Source organism: Podarcis gaigeae (genome assembly GCF_964106915.1).
Source record: "Podarcis gaigeae genome assembly, chromosome: Z".
NCBI lineage: Eukaryota > Metazoa > Chordata > Lepidosauria > Squamata > Lacertidae > Podarcis > Podarcis gaigeae.
In genome coordinates this window covers 7,812,345-7,832,224 of record NC_139691.1, presented here as the reverse complement: position 1 = coordinate 7,832,224, position 19,880 = coordinate 7,812,345, and the positions used below count along the sequence as shown (strand labels likewise).

Here is a 19,880-nt window from a genome sequence, read left to right as displayed (position 1 = left end):
AATTTCTTTTCTCATCCTGAAGCAAAGTTCTTAACCTGAGGTACTGTTTCTGGGTTAGGGGAGTCTGTAACCTGAAGCTTATGTAACTCAAGGTACCACTGTAATGAGCTAACCCAAACTTGCCAGTTTAGGATTTCTTCATCTTCCTGTCCTAGAGAATGACTTCCTCCTTCTCATTTACTGCTGCCACTGCAGCCCATTACTCTCTGCCCCGGCTGCTTCCAAAGACAGATGGAAGCAGAAGCTGCATATCTGTTTCAGACCCACACCACCCATTTTTTTTCTGCCTGCATCTCTCTCTGCTTCCTCTCTCCCTTACAACTTTGTGTCTCCCCTACCACTGCTTCCCCACAGGTTGTGGCAGCTGAGGGAGAAGGATTGCTACTTCATACTCTTTCCTCGTTGCCACAATCCCTCCTTTTTTAAAACATTAAGCTGTGCACATGCCTATGCTTTGGTTACGTACTTAATTCAGAGGTCCTTACTTAACCTGAAACTGTTCTTAACCTGAAGCACCACTTTAGCTAATGGGGCCTCCCGCTGCCACTGCCCAATTACTTTTCTCATCCTGAAGCAAAGTTCTTAATCTGAGGTACTGTTTCTGGGTTAGAGGAGTCTGTAACCTGAAGCTTAAAAATCTGTTGCAGGGAATTTCAGATGAGCAGAGTGCTGTTGTGCTCAGGGTTTGCTTGTAAGTTCCCCAGAGATATCTGACTGGCCACTGTGAGAACAGGATGGGCTAGATGGGTCATTGGCCTCCCCCAGCAGAGCGCTCCTTATGAGTATTCAGTTGAAATGGAGACTCCAGTTTTGGGCAATACCTATTTTTGCCTTAACATGAAGTTGGTTGCTCCTTGTTGCTTTCCTTGTGTTACAGTTGCTTTGAGGGTGGATCTGGAGAATAAACCTCTTATTGGCTTCTAGCCACATTGGCTATGTTCTTCCTCCACTACCAGAGTTGCTATGGAACACAAGTAGGGTAAGTGCTGTTGCACTCAGGTTCTGTGGGTGGGCTTCCCACAGGTACCTGGTTGGTCACTTTGAGAACAGGATGCTAGATCTAGCAGGGCTTTCTTATGTTCTTTTGACCTCCACTTTCCACAAGATGGAGAGTGATAAGGGTGGACATTAGTGTGTCCAACCCACTCTTGCTTCTTGTGTTTTGGTTTTACACACAGCAAAACACCTGTGTAGAACTGAAGTTATGAAGAAATCATTATTCCATGGTAAATAAGTCAGATGGTTCCAAATACCTCATGTTGGCAATTAATAACAGTGGCTTGCCTAACCACTGCTGGAAATGTCTAAACCAGACATATATGAAATGTGGCTATCTCAGGTTTGGGACTTGACATTAATGGACAGATTGTCTGAAAGTTACAAGGGCAGACAATGACCAAACAAAAAGGCAATTTTCAGAAGAAATGATGTGACCTTATTAAAGGTAAAGGTAAAGGTACCCCTGCCCGTACGGGCCAGTCTTGACAGACTCTGGGGTTGTGCGCCCATCTCACTCAAGAGGCCAGGGGCCAGCGCTGTCCGGAGACACTTCCGGGTCACGTGGCCAGCGTGACATCGCTGCTCTGGCGAGCCAGAGCCGCACATGGAAACGCCGTTTACCTTCCCGCTGGTAAGTGGTCCCTATTTATCTACTTGCACCCGGAGGTGCTTTCGAACTGCTAGGTTGGCAGGCGCTGGGACCGAGCAGCGGGAGCGCACCCCGCCGCAGGGATTCGAACCGCCGACCTTTCGATCGGCAAGTCCTAGGCGCTGAGGCTTTAACCCACAGCGCCACCTGCGTCCCTGTGACCTTATTAAACAGTAACAAATCATAGAAACAAAGGAAGCTGCCTTCTACTGAGTCAGAGCAATGATGCACCAACAAAGTCAGGCAACAGTTCTCTAAGGTTTCAGACAGAGGTCTCCTCTGGTCTTACCTGGAGATGTTGGGAATTGAATCTGGGATGTTTTGCATGCAAAGGCAGATGCTATGACACTGACTTGTAGCTTCCCATGGTACAGCCTTTCAGATCCAGAAACAGAACTTTAAAAGGGCCCTACCAACCAGATTCTCCCCTCTGTGTTTTAAGATTTCTGCTTCTGGGTTGCAGACAGAACCCAGGAAAAATGCTGAGGTGGGTTTTTTTTGGGGGGGGGTAGGGGAGTAGCAGCAGCAAAAATAAAAACATAGATATTTAAAATTATCAGAGCTTTCCTGAACCTCAACAATGGTTTGTTTTGGGTTTGGCTCAAGTTTTTTAGTGGAGGTTTGGGTCAGCTTTTAATATCGTTTCTCACTCATCCATTAAGCGACACATGAACTATGCCAAACCCCAGCTCTCCCATTCCTCTCTGTGTTCTTGGGGGCCAAGTGGGTTTCAGAGAGAGAGAGGAGAAGAGAAGAGATGAGAAGAGAAAGGAAGAGAAGAGAAGAGTCACGCCACAATGTCCATAGAATTCCAGAAAGGCTGTCCATTTGTGTCAGCCATATAAACTGCAGATGTGGGTAAGATAAATCCCCTAACTGGATAGCTATTTAAGAAAGAAAGAAAGAAAGAAAGAAAGAAAGAAAGAAAGAAAGAAAGAAAGAAACCATCCATTCTCCCCAATGAGAGGCAGCCTGCTGAAAATGCAAGAAAGGAGAATTGCAAAATGATACATGTCGAATTGCTGGAATGAATTTCAAATGCCAAAGATAGTTTATGTAAAGTCCTGCACTGTTGTAAAATGTAACCCTATCCACTGGCAAGCCTTGTTGAGGTTCGGTTCCAGTCAAGGTTTTCTTTTTCCTTCCTCCCGCTGCCTCCTTATTTTTAAACAAAACTGAAAAACTTCTTCCAGCCCATTAAAGTTGATTTATGTTTTGCCCGTAGATTCCTTTGCTCTCAGCCTTTGGGGATTCAAATTAGAGAAATCATTACCTCACTTTTGGCCAATCCAGCATCTCTGTTTCCAAATATGCGGAGCACTACTTTTGCATTGCTTTGACTTTTTTCCTCCTGGACATAAGGGAACTATTCTTACTTCAGCCACTGTGGAACTCATTTGCCATCGACATCACCCCTGTCTTGAAAATATCCCCACGGAAGCTTCTCTGCTTACCATGTTTTCTTTAATACAAAAGTGTGAGAATACAGGAGGAAGCTTAGAAGCTGCAAAGCTGGAAATATCTGGAAGAAGCCTGAAGGGGAGCTGATGGGCAATGCCTTGGGCCAAGGGTGGGGAAGCCATGGACCTCCAGATGTTGCTGGACTGTAACTCCCACCATCATTGATCGTTGGCCATGCTGGCTGCTGGCTGCTGGGACTGCTGGGAGTTGAAGTCCAACAACTAGAGGGACAGAGGAGGAAAACCTGTCTCCCTACATACTTTGCTGGGCTCCAGCTCCCATCATCCCTGACTACTGGTCATGCTGGCTTCTGGTGTTGGGTGGGAGTTACAGTCTAACCCAGGGGTTGTCAACCTGGTCCCTACCGCCCACTAGTGAGTGTTACAGGATTCTAGGTGGGCGGTAGGGGGTTCTATGGCACAAGCTGAATCCTCCTTCCATCGAGCACTGGTAGGCAGTAAGGAAATTTTGCCATCAAGAAAGATGCATTAGTGGGCGGTAGGTATAAAAAGGTTGACTACCTGAGGTCTAACCACAGATAAAAGGCAATAGTTTCCTCACCCATGCTTTCAGTGGTGCAAAAGTGCCACAAATAGACCTAGACAGGCAAGGCCCTTGCCTCATCCAACCAGGGTAGCTGTAGTCCAGCCTGGATTACAGATCAGTTTCATAGATCTATGGACTGTGGCATTGTAGATGAGAGCTGAGCTTGGCCCCTACTGAAAAGTATCACCACCATCCACTGCTCACCACTGAGAAGCATCCGGGGATCTTGCAGGGAGGGCAGAAAATAACATTGTGGCCAGATTGGCCAGCAGTGGGCCCCTTTGAACCCCTGAGGCCCTTGACCAATGCTTAATCTGGCCAACTGTTGGTGCCTGGCCTGTGGACACGGGCAGGAAGACCAGAGGGGGCATTGGTTTTGCCACCAAGTTAGGCTTACATTCTCTCTTCTGAGACCATGGCTAGTCCACATTTGTTTGTTTGTTTATCCCCTGTTGCCTGGTAAATAAACTGTTTAACAGACTGCCTTTGTTGATGGTAGACTCACCTTGGTTAAAGGTTTTTGAGGAGAGACTGAATGGGCCATCTATCAGGGATGTTGTAGCGGCAGATTTCCTGCATCTGCTGGGTGCTGGACTAGATAAACACCTTCCAACTCTGTGATTCTGTTTGTTTATGACATGTATATCATGCTTTTCCTCCAAGCATCTCAATTTCAGTGTATATGATCCCCCCCCCACTCTATTTTATCCTCACCACAGCCTGTCAGGTAGGTTAGACTGACAGAATAATGACTGGCCAAAAGTCCCCAGTGAGTTTCATGTCCAAATGGAGATTTGAACCTGGAGCTCACTAACTCACAGCCCAGCAATCTATCCCCTACACCACACTGGCTCCATTTTTATTGTTTTGTGCTTGAGAGATGCTTTGTGCATTTGTTTTGCAACTCATTCCTCCATAATCTCCATAAACACCAGAAATAACTTTCTGAGAGTAAGAGCCGTTCAGTAGTGAAACAGTCTCTCTCAGAAGGTGGTGGGCTCTCCTTCCTTGGAGGTTTTTAATCTGAGGTTGGATGGCCCATCTGTCATGGATGTTTTAGCTGAGATTCCTGCACCGCAGGGGGTTGGACTAGATGACCCTTGGGGTCCCTTTCAACTCTAAAATTCTGTGATAACCAGCTTTAGCTTAATTGTCTTACTCCCCCAACAAATATTAACCAAGAAATGTATAAAGAACTTATCCTTTTCTTATCGCACCAGGAGAAGACAATCTGATGTACTCCAGATGCTTTGGACTACAGTTCCCATCATCCCTGACCATTGGCTGTTTTGACTGGGACTGATGGAGTTCTCCCCAATGTCTGAAGGGTGCCACATTGGCTACTCAAGAATTTTATAGACTTTACCATGACTTTTTATAGAGCTCAGTTCGACTTCATGCTGATTCTCCTTCTTCTTTTCTCTTAGGTGTGCCGAACCAAAGCGAATGACTTCAGTGATGGAATATCTCAGCATGCTTGGTACCCATGCACTGCCAACAACACCCAGACTGTTTTCTGGCTCAAGGTAAGATATTGCATGGATTGGGGAGAAAGAAGGAGAGAAAGAGAAAGAGAAACTATTCACTGAAGGTTTGTAAATTTTCCAAGTTACAAACAGATACAAAGTCCAGAAAAGGGAGGGGGGGTTGATACATTTTGATTTCTCAGTTTTCCATGCTTGTTCAATTTTTACATTTCTGCATAATTTCATTTTTTTAAAAAAGAAGCCTTCATGAAAATTCACCGTATTTCCCCCCAAAAAAATTATCCTAAAATACACATCTTCGTGAGCAATTTTACCTGATGTGCTCATCTTCGCCATCAATTGTCACTGGTATAGTGCCTCGGTAAACCATAATGTATACTGGCACACAATGTAAACTTTGTGGTGCCATTTACAATCAAATGGTATAAATACACCATAGGTGCTATTTTCTCCAACACTTACATTTTTATGCACTTTTCTTCTCTGATGTACACATCTTGGTACTTTATTGGGCTGAGGAACTACATCCTCAAATCCTGGGAACGGCTTGTGTCTCATTTGACATATTGTTTTAAAAATTGCATGTTGGGTAGGGTTTACATTAAAATCTGAACCAAAACTAATTTTTCTTCCATCCCGCACACTCATTACATACACATGTCTTTCCTTTCCCTATGCCCTATCTTCCTCCCAGAAGCAGTTTCTCTATAGGTGGAACAACTTAGTTTAGTGCAAACATTGTCATGTTGATAATGCATCTATTATCGCCCATGTGTCATAAATCAACAATCCATTGGCCTCAGACAAGACCAGTGTTGTTGGCAATCACAAGTTAGCTGGGAGAGTTGTTTTTGTGGTGGTGAGGCAGCTGGTTGTCCACTGTGAAACCTGGGTGCTGGAGTAGATGGGTCTTTGGCCTCATCCAGCAGGACTCTTCTTGCATTCTTCATAACAAAGAATGGAAGAAGAAAAAGATAGGAAGAGAAGATGAAAGAGGGAGGGGAAATAAGTTCATTTCCATGTCGGCTATAAAGCATTTTCCTTAGTTAAGGCACACTTTGGCAATTCATTGGTCAAGAAGAAACAATATATTTTCCCCCAAAAAATGTTAATTAAGAACTAACCCCCTCTAAGAAAATACACATATTTCTCATTTTGTAATGCAGGCATATTATCCTGAGATGGCAAGGACTGAACATGAGCAAATTGGGTTCAGATTACCTTAAGGACAACCATATAGCCCAGCTCGATCACTGAGGTCTTCCAGAGAAATTCTGGCCTTAACCAGAATTTGGGCATTTGGTGTCATCAGTCCCATACTGTAGAACTCTCTCCCAACAGAAACTCAGCAGGCATCCTCAGTGTTGATTTTCAAGCATCTCTTGAAGACTTTTGTTGTTGTTAATGCTGACAGGCTTATTCAGAAGTTTATGGTTTTCTGGGGTTGCCATTCATTTTAATGATGGTTCTATATTGCTTCTAAATGTTTTGTTTGATTGATTGCTTTTACATTGCTGTACACCTGTTGCTTTGTGGGCGAATGATATGCAATTGCATATGCATATATATACAAACACACACACACACACACACACAAACAAACAAAAACCTAGGACCTGTTAAAAGAAAGAACATATTCACACAGTGCATAGTTACACAATAGAACTCACTCCTATCAGAGACAGGGATAGCCACCAACTTGGGTGAATTTAAAAGGGGATTAGACAAATTCATGAAGGAGGAGAGGACTATTGATGGCTCCTAGCCAGGATGGCTCTGCTCTGCCTCCACAGTTGGAGGCAATAATGCTTCTGAAAACCAGTTGCAGGAAGCCACAGAGGGGAGAGTTCTCTCATACTCAGGTCCTGCTTGCAGGTTTCCCAGAGGGATCTGCTTGACCGAGAACAGGATTTTGGATTAGATGGGCCATTGGCCTGATCAGGCATGCCTACCATGTTCTCAGCCACTGATCTATAATCCATCCCTACATACACTTTTAAGTGTCAGCCAGCAATTGTTTTGCTTCAAGAGGGGCCACACAGGAAACCAGCAAGTCCTGTATCTTGATGTTCTTCTTCCTTCTCTCTCTAGGCTTCTTTTTCACAACCAATGGTTGCTGCCGCCGTTATAATCCACTTAGTTGCAGATGGGACCGAAGATCTCGATCAGCAGGAGACCATTTCTGTTCAACTGGTTGACACCAAAGACCAGAGCCATGACCTTGGTAAGAATCCCTCTGCCTGTTTGGATGTTGTCCTTCACCATAGGATAAAATAGAAGTCCTAGTTGCACTATCATGAAAGCCATTGTTTCAGAGTGCTCCAGATAGTATTTTTACTTTTGTATGTTTTGAAGTATGGTTGAGATTTTTTTTTTTTTTTTGGAATGCTGTTTCATCCTTTGTAAACATCTTAGAGCAGGAGTCGGCAACCTAAGGCCCATGGGCCACAAGCGGCCCATGGGAGTTGTTTTACTGGCCCATGAGCCACCCCTGAACCGAGCTGCCCGCTTGGTGAGTCCCTGCATGCTGTGCTAAAGCAGCGCTGCGCGGCACGGGGAATTGCTTTCGTGGCACCAGAAATCACATCTGCACAGACGCATGCACCGGAAATCGCAGGCATGCGCACTCACGCTGTCTGCGATCCAGCCCACGGAGGGGGCTCCATGGCAGTGAACCGGCCCAGGCAAGGTAAGCCTTGCCGGTGCCCTAGAAATCCCCCCCCCCCCATCAAACGGCATATAAATTTAATAAAATAAACTGATTTGATTTGTAATATTTCTATGCTGCTTTTCATTCAAAAAAATTGCAAATTGGCTTACAAAGAATAGATAACATATTAAAGATAAAGGGTAAAGGGACTCCTGACCATTAGGTCCAGTCGTGGCTGACTCTGGGGTTGCGGTGCTCATCTCGCTTTATTGGCCAAGGGAGCTGGCGTACAGCTTCTGGGTCATGTGGCCAGCAAGACTAAGCCGCTTCTGGCGAACCAGAGCAGCGCACGGAAACATTGTTTACCTTCCCGCCAGAGCGGTACCTATTTATCTACTTGCACTTTGACATGCTTTCGAACTGCTAGGTTGGCAGGAGCAGGGACCAAGCAACGGGAGCTCATCCCGTTGTGGGGATTCAAACCGCCAACCTTCTGATCGGCAAGTCCTAGGCTCAGTGGTTTAACCCACAGCACCACCCACGTCCCTTAAATAACATATTAGAATGTCACAAAACAGCATAATCATATAGAATAATTAACAAATCATCAGTAAAACAATTACAATCTATAAAACACTATTAACGAAACAACTAGACCACTGTATTTTAATATTTTGTTGGATGCCGCCCAGTGTGGCTGGGGAAACCCAGCCAGATCGGCAGGGTATAAATAATAAATTATTATTATTACTACTACTACTAAATAAAGTAAATAAATGGGCATTCACTGAATATTTTAAGGGGGTGGGAACACCCACAGAACCCTCCTTCATATAATTTCATGGGGCTGGGGAAAGTTGGCAGTACTTTCTGCTGCTGTACTTTAGCTAGAATCTGAACATCACAGATGGTGGCTGGTAATCCACTGGGACGGAGAGGGTGGAAGGCAGAGGGACCTACGGCAGGTTGATTCAGGCACATGAGCAGATGGAGCCAATTAATTCTAGCTTTGGCCCCATTCTCCTTCCTCTTGAAGGAACAAACACTGAAATAGAAGAGGAGCAGGGAGGTGGCAGGGAGGGCCATGCCTCATGTATGTGAGAAGGCATGTAGGTGGAGGCTGGTTCAGGTTGGTGGGGCAGCGCCCCATTTGCTCTGATGGACCAGCCTCCACTGTCACTTTTTGAAACTGTTGGAGGGAAGTGGTTATTTATCTATTTTATTTATTTCACCCCACCTGTGAATCTCCTCCTATGAAATTGCCTCAGAGAGATTTAACAGTAAAAACGTCAGCAATAAAAGCATGTGTAAAGCAATTCCATATACATGAAAACAATTCAGATAAATTCATCTATGAAACCAATTTCAAATATCAGACAGACTGGATTAAAAAAAACAAACAAACCCTCTCCACTTGAAAGGTTTTCTGAGGTTTTAAATTGTCTGCTTTTGAATTATTGGGGTTTTAAATTGTTGAGGTTTAAGTTGCATTTTTAATTTCCTGTGTTGTATATTTTTATCATCACAAGCTGCTTTGAGACCTAGATGGTGAAAAGCAAGCTTGGAAAAGAAAGGTCAGAAAGATAAGAGAGACAGTGCTTGTTTGATATGTAATGGGAGGCAGTTTCAAAGTGTTGGGGCCACCACACTTAAGGCATTATTCCTATATCATATGGAATGGATTTCTTGATGTGGTAGAATCTGGAGGAGCCTCACTCCTGAAGACTCAGTTGAGTATACAATGGGTGAGGCAATATTTTAGGTATTCTGATACAAACCTGACAATTAATTATATTACTATACCAATTGCATACATGAATGCATGATGGATAGCTTGCATTATATGCTCGTTTTCAGCGGATTTGGGGCACCGAGCTTGTCCATACAATCATAATAACTTCTTCAAACCTGAATAAGAAAGCAGAAAAGAGCCTGAAGTAATTTCCACTTAGGTCTTTTAGCAGAGCGTGAAGCCCTGCTTTTCCAAAATTGTTTGGAAGCAGAATTAAAACTATGTTTCCACATGGCAGTTGATATAAACACTATATTGTCCGGCAGTGCTCTTGTAATACTTATTCTGGACTAGTCCTGTTCAGTGAAGATCCTATGCAATCTTAATTAGAAGATTCGGTCTCCAGATTCTGACTCTAATTGCTTTCCATTCAGCTTGCTAGCAGCTCTGTACTACATCTGTTATTTAGTCAGTTCATGTTCAATGGTGGGGAAGAGAGCTTTAATTGATGGTTTTCTCTAAATTTCTGACTGTGATATATACTTTATTCATTTAAGGCATTTGCTACCATCTTTCATAGAATCATAGAACGGTAGAGTTTGGAGGGGGTTCGAAGGGACCCCAACCACTGCAATGCACAAATCTCAACTATTGCATCCATGATAAGTGGCCATCCAATCTCTGCTTAAAACTTCAAAGAGAGGAGCATCTGCAACCTCCCAAGGGACACTATTCCACTGCTGAACAGCTCTTACTGTCAGAAAGTTCTTCCTAATGTTTAGTTGGAATCTGTTTTCTTGTAACTTGAAGCCACTGGTTTGAATCCTACCCTCCAGAGCAGAGAAAAAACAAGCTTGTTCCCTCTTCTATGTGACAGCCCTTAAGATATTTGAAGATGGCTATCATATCTCCTCTCAGTCTCCTCTTTTCCAGGCTAAACGTACCCAGCTCCTTCAACCATTCCTCACAAGGCTTGGTTTCCAGACTCTTGATCATCATGGTTGCTCTCCTCTGCACATGTTCTAGCTTGTCAACATCCTTCTCAAATTGGACACAGTATTCCAGTCTGACCAAGGCAGAATAGAGTGGGACTATTACTTGGCTTGATCTGGGCACTAATTTTGTTGGTTGATACAGTCTAGAACAGCATTAGCCTTTTTTGCTGCAGCATCACACTAGACTCATTTTAAGCTTGTGGTCCAACAAGACCCTCAGATCCTTTTCACATGTCTTGCTAGTAAGCCAGGTGTCCCCCATCCTATATTTGTGCATCTGCTTCTTCCTGCCTAAGTGCAGAACCTTACATTTGTCCCTATTGAAATTCATTTTGTTAGCTTGGGCTCAGTTCTCCAATCTGTTAAGGTCATTTTGAATTCTGATTCTGTCTGTGGCATTAGCTACCCCTCCTAATTTTGTGTCATCTGGAAATTTGATGAGCATCCCCTTAATCCCTTCACCCAAGACATTGAACAACAACGGACCCAGGACAGAACACTGCAGCAGCTTTCATACAATATAGCTCAGGGCACTCCACAATAAGAATTTACAGTAAAATAAATAATATAATTAAAATATTACAAATTCTCCTACAACCTACAATTTTTAAAAATAGAACTACTTTACAAAAAATGAATTCATAATTAAAGGAAAACTGTTCTGAAGGTTCCTGTCTCTATCGTGGACTAATTAAGAGGCAATTCAGTAAAGTCATGTTCCTGCTGAACAGAGGCTGAACAGAAGCTGCAAGCTTCTACATAAAGGTACAGTAGCCCTGAAAAGACCAAAAAGTATTTTCACTGAGCGGACAGGCACTGCAGGTGCACTTTAAATCCTAAAAATCATCAGTAAAAGGGAGGGAGAATAAATCAGTGAAATGTGTCTGTGTGGCAACCGCATTGTTCTGAATTCCTATCTAGATAGCTGATGTGAATGAAGTATTTGATCACAGTCAAACTTCCACTCAGTTATCGAGGATTCCTCCCTATCTTGTCTCACATTGCTCAGGGGTGCTGCCCTCCATGTATAAGGGAGGGCAGCCTTAAACTGAATCAGACCACTGGTCCATTAAGCTCGGTATTGTCTACTGTTAATGATAGCAACTATCCAGGGATTTTGACAGGGGACGTTCCCAGCCTTGACTGACTGATGCCAAAGATTGAATCGGGGACCTTCTGTATGCAAAGTAGATGCTCTATCACTAAACTACAGTTCTTCCCCCTTACTTTGCTGCTGCTACTACTACAAATACTGTCATTTACTGCTTAATGGCAAAATAGGTTTCCAAGTGGTTTACAAAGTCTTAAAGCAATTTATGCACACATTAAAATATGATCAAAATACATGAGCAAAGCAATACAACAATTTTTAAAAGGGCCTCTTGTATATTATCAGCTTGGAGGGGGAAGCCTAGGGAGCTTCATGAGGCAGGAGGGATACTTCCCCCAACTTCCATGAACATTCATAAGTTATTTTAGGATCAAAACCTCATGTGTTGTCTACATATAAATGTGCACCACCATTTTTATTTTTATTTTCGCAAAATGCTCAAGGAGTTTTGTACACATGAGAAAACCAGATTAATTATTCAAAATATTTTGGGGTCCATTCTTTGTCCAAAGTCATCAGTGGTGGCATGTAACACTTTTTTTTTTAACAAAAGCTTTAATTGCTAATATATTCCTCACCCAATCAAGGTCAAATTGATTTTTTTATTGATTACTGATTTACGTGTCAATGAGTCATAGATCTCATACCACAGATAGAACTTCTGTAGCAGGAACATTATATATATATATATATATATATATATATATTTCTTCTCATACACCACAAATGCTGCTCTAATGTTGTTATTATCTGATATTTTGATCTTCAGCTTGAAATTTGTTTGTTTGTTTGTTTAGTGATCCGCTTTGAGACACATGTGAAAAGTGGGGTATAAATTATGTAAGTGAATAAAATAAATAAATAAAGGAAAACAAAACAACAATTTAAAACTCTTGTCTCTCTCCCCCCCCTCCCCTTCCTTCCTCCATCACCCCTTACCTCCTTTGTTGACAGGAATCCATGGCTTGAGCTGCAGGAAAAACCCTTTGATTATCCCTGTCATTCATGACCTTAGCCAACATTTCTACCATACCCAGGCCATCCTCATCACCTTCAGCTCTCCGTTCGTGGCCATCTCTGGGGTGGCCTTGCGCTCCTTCCAAAACTTTGACCCCATCACCGTCAGCAGTTGCCAAAGCGGACAGACCTATAGCCCGGCTGAGCAGAGGTGAGTCCTTTCTTCTCTCCCCACCCCGCCTCTCTCACCCTCCCGTGTCTTTACCACCCATAGACTTCCAGCCTCTGTAGGCCTGATCAAGGGGATAATAAGAAGCAGGAGGAGAAAAGCTGTGCCTGACCTTTGGCATTGCCAGCAGAATCCATGGAGTTTCCCAGTGAATGGGAGCAGACGGGGCATTTAACCCACATGGGAAAATGTCAGTAGATTATTTCCACCTCCTTTGTCTCTCCTCGGCTTTCATGGTCCAGCTTCAATCTATGCTAGGAAAATCCTGGAAAAGAAGTTGCAACTCAAAGAGGGCAGGCTCTCTCTGCATGAAAGAAAGAAAGAAAGAAAGAAAGAAAGAAAGAAAGAAAGAAAGAAAGAAAGACCTTGATCCATTCTAACACAATCTTGCACCCCACTTCCAGTAGCTGTACATAATTCTTTTCACTTCCAATTTATTTTCACAGCAGTATGTGTGTGTGTGTTTGTGTGTGTGTGTGTGTGTGTGTGTAGGATCAGTGGAGACCTGAGTTTGAAATCTACATTTATCTATATAGCTCACTGGGTGGGCTTGGGCATAACAGACCCTCCAAGCATTCCTATTTTCCAGAGACAGTCCTGAATTCACAGAAGCTGTCCTGGTTTTTTATTTGATCTCGGAATATCCCGCTTTTCCTTATGATGCCCCTGTTCTCATCAGAGGAATGTTGGAGGGCATGCAACCCCTGAGCCAAGGAGATAAGTAACTAACTATAAACCTTTGGAAGACATCTGAAGGCAGCCCTGTATGGGGAGGTTTTGTTGGGGCAACCCAGTCAGATGGATGTTGTTGTTGTTGTTGACAGCTCCATTTTAATTGGAAAAATGTTGTAGGGTATGGTATAAACACAGGATGGCCTTGCACAGCACCTAATCTGACCTTTAAAACTCTTTGTAGCTTGGAATCAGGGAGTAAGAGAAGGGCCTCTCTTCTCCCCAACGTTCTTCCCATATGCCATAGGTGTTGGAAACTGTGGGGCCCTCTGTGTGTTGCTGTGCCACACCTTCCATCAGTCTCACTCAGCAAGGCCACGAGAGTTGTAGAGCAGCAACATCCTGAGTAGGCAGGAAGCCTCCAGCCCAAATGCAACTCTCCTGTCCTCTCTGTCTGGCCCTTGGGACCTTTTCTGCTGCTCCAGAGAAGCGGACACGGAGCAATGGATCCAAACTACAAGAAAGAAGATTCCACCTAAACATTAGGAAGAACTTCCTGACAGTAAGAGCTGTTTGACAGTGGAATTTGCTGCCAAGGAGTGTGGTGGAATCTCCTTCTTTGGAGGTCTTTAAGCAGAGGCTTGACAACCATATGTCAGGAGTGCTCTGATGGTGTTTCCTGCTTGGCAGGGGGTTGGACTCGATGGCCCTTGTGGTCTCTTCCAACTCTATGATTCTATGATTCTCCAGGCCACACCTCCCTCTCTGCAAACCACACGCCTCACACCCAGGGTTTACTTTCCTTTTTCCTTTTGGCCTGGATGGTATGTATCCTTCCACTATTTTAATGCCTATTGGTTGCATCGACTGAGGATGGGGGGCGGGGTGCTAAGAATCTACTGTACAGATGTAAAATTAATTGTTGCACTCATTTTTGACTTTGGACTAGGGGTGGGTGATCCATTTGATTCAGTTTCAGTTAAAGTGAATCTACTAAACGTGTGCTTTTTGAAACACAATGGAAACTGAAACAGGGCTATCCTTCGAAATTCACACTTCTCTGAACTTTGCAATGTATCTTCCGGCCAAGTGAAGTGTGCAAATGTACACAAACTAAGACAGTGTTCCTGAAAATGCACATGTTAGTGAGAATAACATGCAAAAATTGTGTTATATTAAGGGAAATCATTTTGCAGCAATGTGCATATTGAGGAAAATTTATACCAAAATGTGTATATTATGACAAAATTGCATTAATATACTGATGGGTTTTTCACAATGAATTCTTGTTTTAAAAATATAAATAAATTGCAAACTGGTTGGAAAATGTGGAGAAGTCAATTTAATTTAATGAGATCTTTGTTGATATTTCCACACCAGTTTGCCATTTTCTTTTCTTTTATATTTTAAAAAGTCCAGTGGAAATTCACCAGTATTTTAGTGCAAATTTATCTAATATGCCGATTTTTGTATGGAAGTTTGCCTAATATACACATTTTTGCACAGCAATTTCCTTTAATATAATGCATCTTTCTATGCAATTTTCACTGATATGTCTATTTATACGTACTTTAACTTGTGGAGGCTTTACTGTACTTTACTGTTACTTACTGTGACAACTTCTTTACTGTTACTTACTGTGACAACTTAATGGTGAGTACTGGCACCTATTTTTCTAGAAAAAAAGCACTGACCAAAGGTATCAATCATAACAGCCTTAAAAATTAAAATACCCTCCTCCTTGCTTTTTCCAAAGGCAATTTTGTGTATATTTTGTACAGTGTTTATTGACGTATATAGGTGATCTTCAAAAGCATCAAAAACAATAAAACCGTCTTTTTTAAGTTTTCAGATGTGGATTGGAATTACTTTTTTTAAGTCAGTTATCATCTTGTATTTAATCCTTTTTCTCGAGCGATTGCATCGATTTGCCAAACCTTAAGAAAGGTGTCCTCTTGCAGAGATTCAAAGAGATAGTTCCATCAAAGCACTGGTTGTTACAGGAATAAGGCATCATCATTATTATTTAAAGAAGACTTCTGTACCCTTTTGAAAAACACACACCTTCTGCAAAAAATGGCTTCAGAATTTTGTAGAAGTGTGGACTTGATTTTTTGCCCTACAAATTAAAACCCTTCAGTTGCCTCCCACCATTTACTGCATTGGCACTGATTGATCACAAAGTGTATGCTTGAATGCCATGATAAGAATTTCCGCTCCAACATTTTAAGCTCATAAGAGCTTAAAGGGAAGGCGGAGAAGCAAACTGAGCATGTGATTCTGCCACTACCACCCACCATCCCTGCGCTAGTGCTTTCAGACATTTCTCTGCAGCAATGGGTCTTTCTCTGTCTCTGTCCTCCTTGGGACTTGGCCAGACGTCCATAAACTGGACCTCTCATTTGAAACTTGATTTGGCTGTTCACTGGGCTTCTGAGCTTACTCATCTCATTTCAACACAGTGATCAGAAGCCTTGTATCTAGGTCAGAGCATGTTGTCTACATTGATTTTTTGTTTTGTTTTAATTTAGTTTATTTTATTGCTATGGATGCAACTATCTTGGTCTTCTTGATCTAATAAAAGGAGTAAATAGGTCTACCCCGAGTAGACCTATTGAAATAGGTGGTTAAAACTAGAGGAAGAAGAACCTGCTAGATCAAACCAAAGGCTTGTCTTGCCCCACATTTTGTCCCCACCATAGCCACCCAAATTCCTAAGGGAAAGGGTCGTGGCTCAGTAGGACAGCATCTGCCTTGCAAGTGGAATGTCCCAGGTTCAAACCCCAGCCAGAATTCACCATGAATGCCTCCCTTGTTCTCTTATAATGGCAATGGTGCCCACCTTAGAGATGCTGGAACTGAGTTCTGGTGAGTTTCCACTGAAAAAAAGCTCTGAACAGAGGAAATGCATAGCTATCATAACTAGTACACTTTATCATCTGTATAATTGTTTGTTTCCTTGTTAAATCCGTCCAAGTTGGTGGATACCATCACACCTTATGTTAGCGAAATCCCATGTGGAGACACTTGAAATTTGCCAATGCCATGTTGGGCTCCTAAAGGTATGTGTGCTGAAAGCTCAGTCAACGTTCTAGGTGAAGCGTCCAAGAGTCCCACTTCTCCCCAAAGCAATGACACTTACAATGATTTTTTTTTTAAGGTAAACGGTGTCTTGCTTTCTATTCCCATTCTTCCCTGTCCTCTACCCCTTCCCCTCTTACTTTTGCTTTTCTTTTGCTCTGAGTTTTCTACTGTATTCCCACAGACAGGTAGCCTGTGTTTTCCTTGCTGTGTAATTATGTCACTGCTCTGCATACTTTGCAGTTGGAAGCAAGTACACTTGCTTTTCTTGGTTCCACTAAACCTTGTTTTATTGCCATCCACCTTGCCTGGCCAGCCAAGAGCTCTTCAAGTTACACCCTCTTCAAGTTACATCTGTGCAGGTGCTGGTGGGAGGGCCCGCGCATGGATGTAAAGCACTCCCTGTAAGAGTAGATTTGGTTCCTGTGTAAGATTTTGTGCCACATATGAAGGGGATACCTGTCACCTCAAAAGAGCCTCTCAGCTTCTCGAATTCAATCACCAGCCGCAAAACAGCAGCCTCTTAGTGTTTATCAATGCACTTCCAAAATCTTGTGCCTTTTGCTCATCCTGTGACCCAACCCAACTTATCAATTTTTGTTCTCTTCATTTTCTCATTTTTCCAATTATAAATTCAGTGCAGCCCATTTACACATCATCTTGCAAATTCTTCTTCTTCTTAACAAAATGCATCAAAGTGTGTATACATGTTTTATGTTTTACACAAAACGCACCAAAAAACCCATGTGTTTCTCTTACTATGCATAGTTCTGCCCATTTTTGCAATAAATTTCTGTATGTTAATATAGTGCATTTCTGTACATCATTTTCACTTAATTTGTGTGTACTCTCCCCCCCCCCATATATGGGTTTTTGTACACATTTTGTTTCTCTTGGGGGTGAGGTGATAGTGAAATGGGTGACAGAAGTTTGAACCCATGCTGATTTCACAGCATTTCCCAAACTTCAGAGTTCATCCCTTGATCTCTTGATGAGCTTATAATGTTGTCAGCGACCCCAACCCAAATTCTTATGACTATAAATAAAATACAGTTGAGATATATTGATATATAGTCAACATTTATTAATGACCAATCTCCATGACTAGGAATCAAACAATGTTAGGGGAAATAAAACAGCCTGTTAAATACTGAGTAGCATCATTGGAAAGGGAGTTGAACTCTGCACATGCCCATTGGCATTTCTGAGGCACCTAGTTCTTAATTAAATTATTCGCAGTATGCCTTGCACACTTCTTTTCCACCCCTAGCCACTTTTTGATCTGGGGGAGGACCAGTACTGACCACTCTGGGAAGCCCAGCTTTAACAGATACACTGTGACATTGTCACAACTGCGCCATGAATCATGGCAAAAATCAGCTTAAAGCACTGTGCTGCAAGTGGTCAGTGGAGGCTGGTCCATGGGACAAATGGGGCATTGCCCTACCAACTCCAGTATGCCTCCTGCCAGCCCCCAGTGGCTCTGCCTGTCATTGGTTCTGCCTCCACCTATTATTGGTCTACCTGCCTTTCACCCTGCCTTTCCCAATGGGCACCAGCCCCCACTGCAACTAGCAAAAAGACAACCAGGCAGGCCTTGGGCAAAGTGCTCCCTTTCAATCCAAGGGCTTGCTGTGAAGGTAAATGAGAGCAGGGTGGTTGATCCTTCAGCAGGCAGTTGGATGCTATAGAATACCAATGCAGTGCCTTCCATGCTAAAGTCAGCAATCATTAGCATCCTTCCATAATGCTTCCCTCCCCAGTTTCATCTCATGGTATTGATCTTGCATTCCTCTCTCGCCTTTTCAATCTTCCAAATGGAATAATGGGGGTGGGGTTTTTTGGCAATTAGGAGCTTAGGTATAATTCAGCCGAGTCCTGCTGAATCTTGCTGAAACATAGTCCTTGAAAGGTTTGGCGAGGGAAGAATTTTGCATGTTGTAAGGATAATTTAAGGGGGGTGGGGAGAAGCAATTGCATGGGACTCCGTGGCTAAAATGATGAACTTGGACATTGCAGGGGCACTGAAACTGCTGAGCGGTTTTAAAGGATAAGCTACAACCTCCTGTTTTAATTACCGTTTTCACTGTTTTGAACATAGCACTGTTTTGGGATGCAGTTGGATGCAGGGAGTGTTGTGTTAGTTTTCCTAGTGCTTATGTTCTGTTTTCTAATGTTCCTTTCACGCTGTAGTACCTGTTGTGTTAAGCAGCTGCGGCTTTTTGACCCATATGCTGGTGTGTCACAATAAATTTAATTCCCACCAGTGGGAATGTCATTGGACAGTTTCGCTGCCCCCCACCCTCCCATTCTGCACATACCTGCTTTGGTTCCCCCATGGTTCCTCCATGAAAACAGCAGGAAGGAGCTGTAAGCTTGCATACTACCTCAAGTTTTGTCACTTTACTCCTGCAATTTTCTGGGTTTATGGGGTTGCAAATGGATTATTTTTGGAACCAATTAACATGGAAACGAGCACAAAACTTCTACTATATTCTGCTCGCTTTCCAGAAATGGCTTTTATGTTGTGTGAAAGCTCAAATATAATGCAGAAATTTACAGCTGGGAAAATGGAATAAAGTGCTGTGTGAATGCAACCTAGACGAACTTGTTTTATTGAGCATTTTGATTACAGGTGTTTTATAGCTTTATTGTGTGTTTTAATTGTGCACATTGTTGTTGGTTTTGTACTTGTAAACCACCAAGAAGCATAAATATTTCTATTCTCCCCCAACAGTTGTGTCCACTACTCCTGCAAAGCCACTGACTGCCAAGAACTGGAGATTGAGAATGCTGTGCTGACCTTCTCCAGTGCAGGGCGTTTTAATGGTGCCCACTGCAATGTCACCTGCAAGACAGGCTACATCCTTCAAATACAGAGAGATGACGATCTTGCAAAGAATCAGGTTTGTTGCTGCAGTGCACAATCTGCCAGGGTGAGGGAATAGCTGTCTGGTTGGGTGGGTGGGTGGGGAATGGTTTCACCATCATTAAAGAGATACAGGATCTCATAATATAATAGTAGGCAGTGCTATGGGTTATAGCAGGGGCTGGGGACTTCTTTAATCCTGAAGGCCACATTCCCTTCTGGGCCATATGCCAGTGGTAGGTGAAGCCGGGTAGGTGAAGTTGGTGGAACAATGAATCTTGTATCTACACACACTCACACCCAACTACTGAGAGCCAGTATGGTGTAGTGGTTAAGAGTGGTAGTCTCGTAATCTGGGGAACCGGGTTCGCGTCCCTGTTCCTCCACATGCAGCTGCTGGGTGACCTTGGGCCAGTCACACTTCTTTGAAGTCTCTCAGCCC

General features: G+C 43.0%; 1 protein-coding gene across 1 annotated transcript in view; it reads left to right on the top strand.

The window, feature by feature from the left end:
• PAPPA (pappalysin 1) overlaps positions 1-19,880 on the top strand; it is a 233,974-nt gene that overhangs the window by 153,744 nt on the left and 60,350 nt on the right. Inside the window, exons 11-14 of the mRNA XM_083721583.1 lie at positions 5,083-5,181; positions 7,234-7,366; positions 12,585-12,798; positions 19,307-19,475. Of these exons, the coding sequence (XP_083577709.1) occupies positions 5,083-5,181; positions 7,234-7,366; positions 12,585-12,798; positions 19,307-19,475 (615 nt within the window). The remainder of the gene's footprint in view (positions 1-5,082; positions 5,182-7,233; positions 7,367-12,584; positions 12,799-19,306; positions 19,476-19,880) is intronic.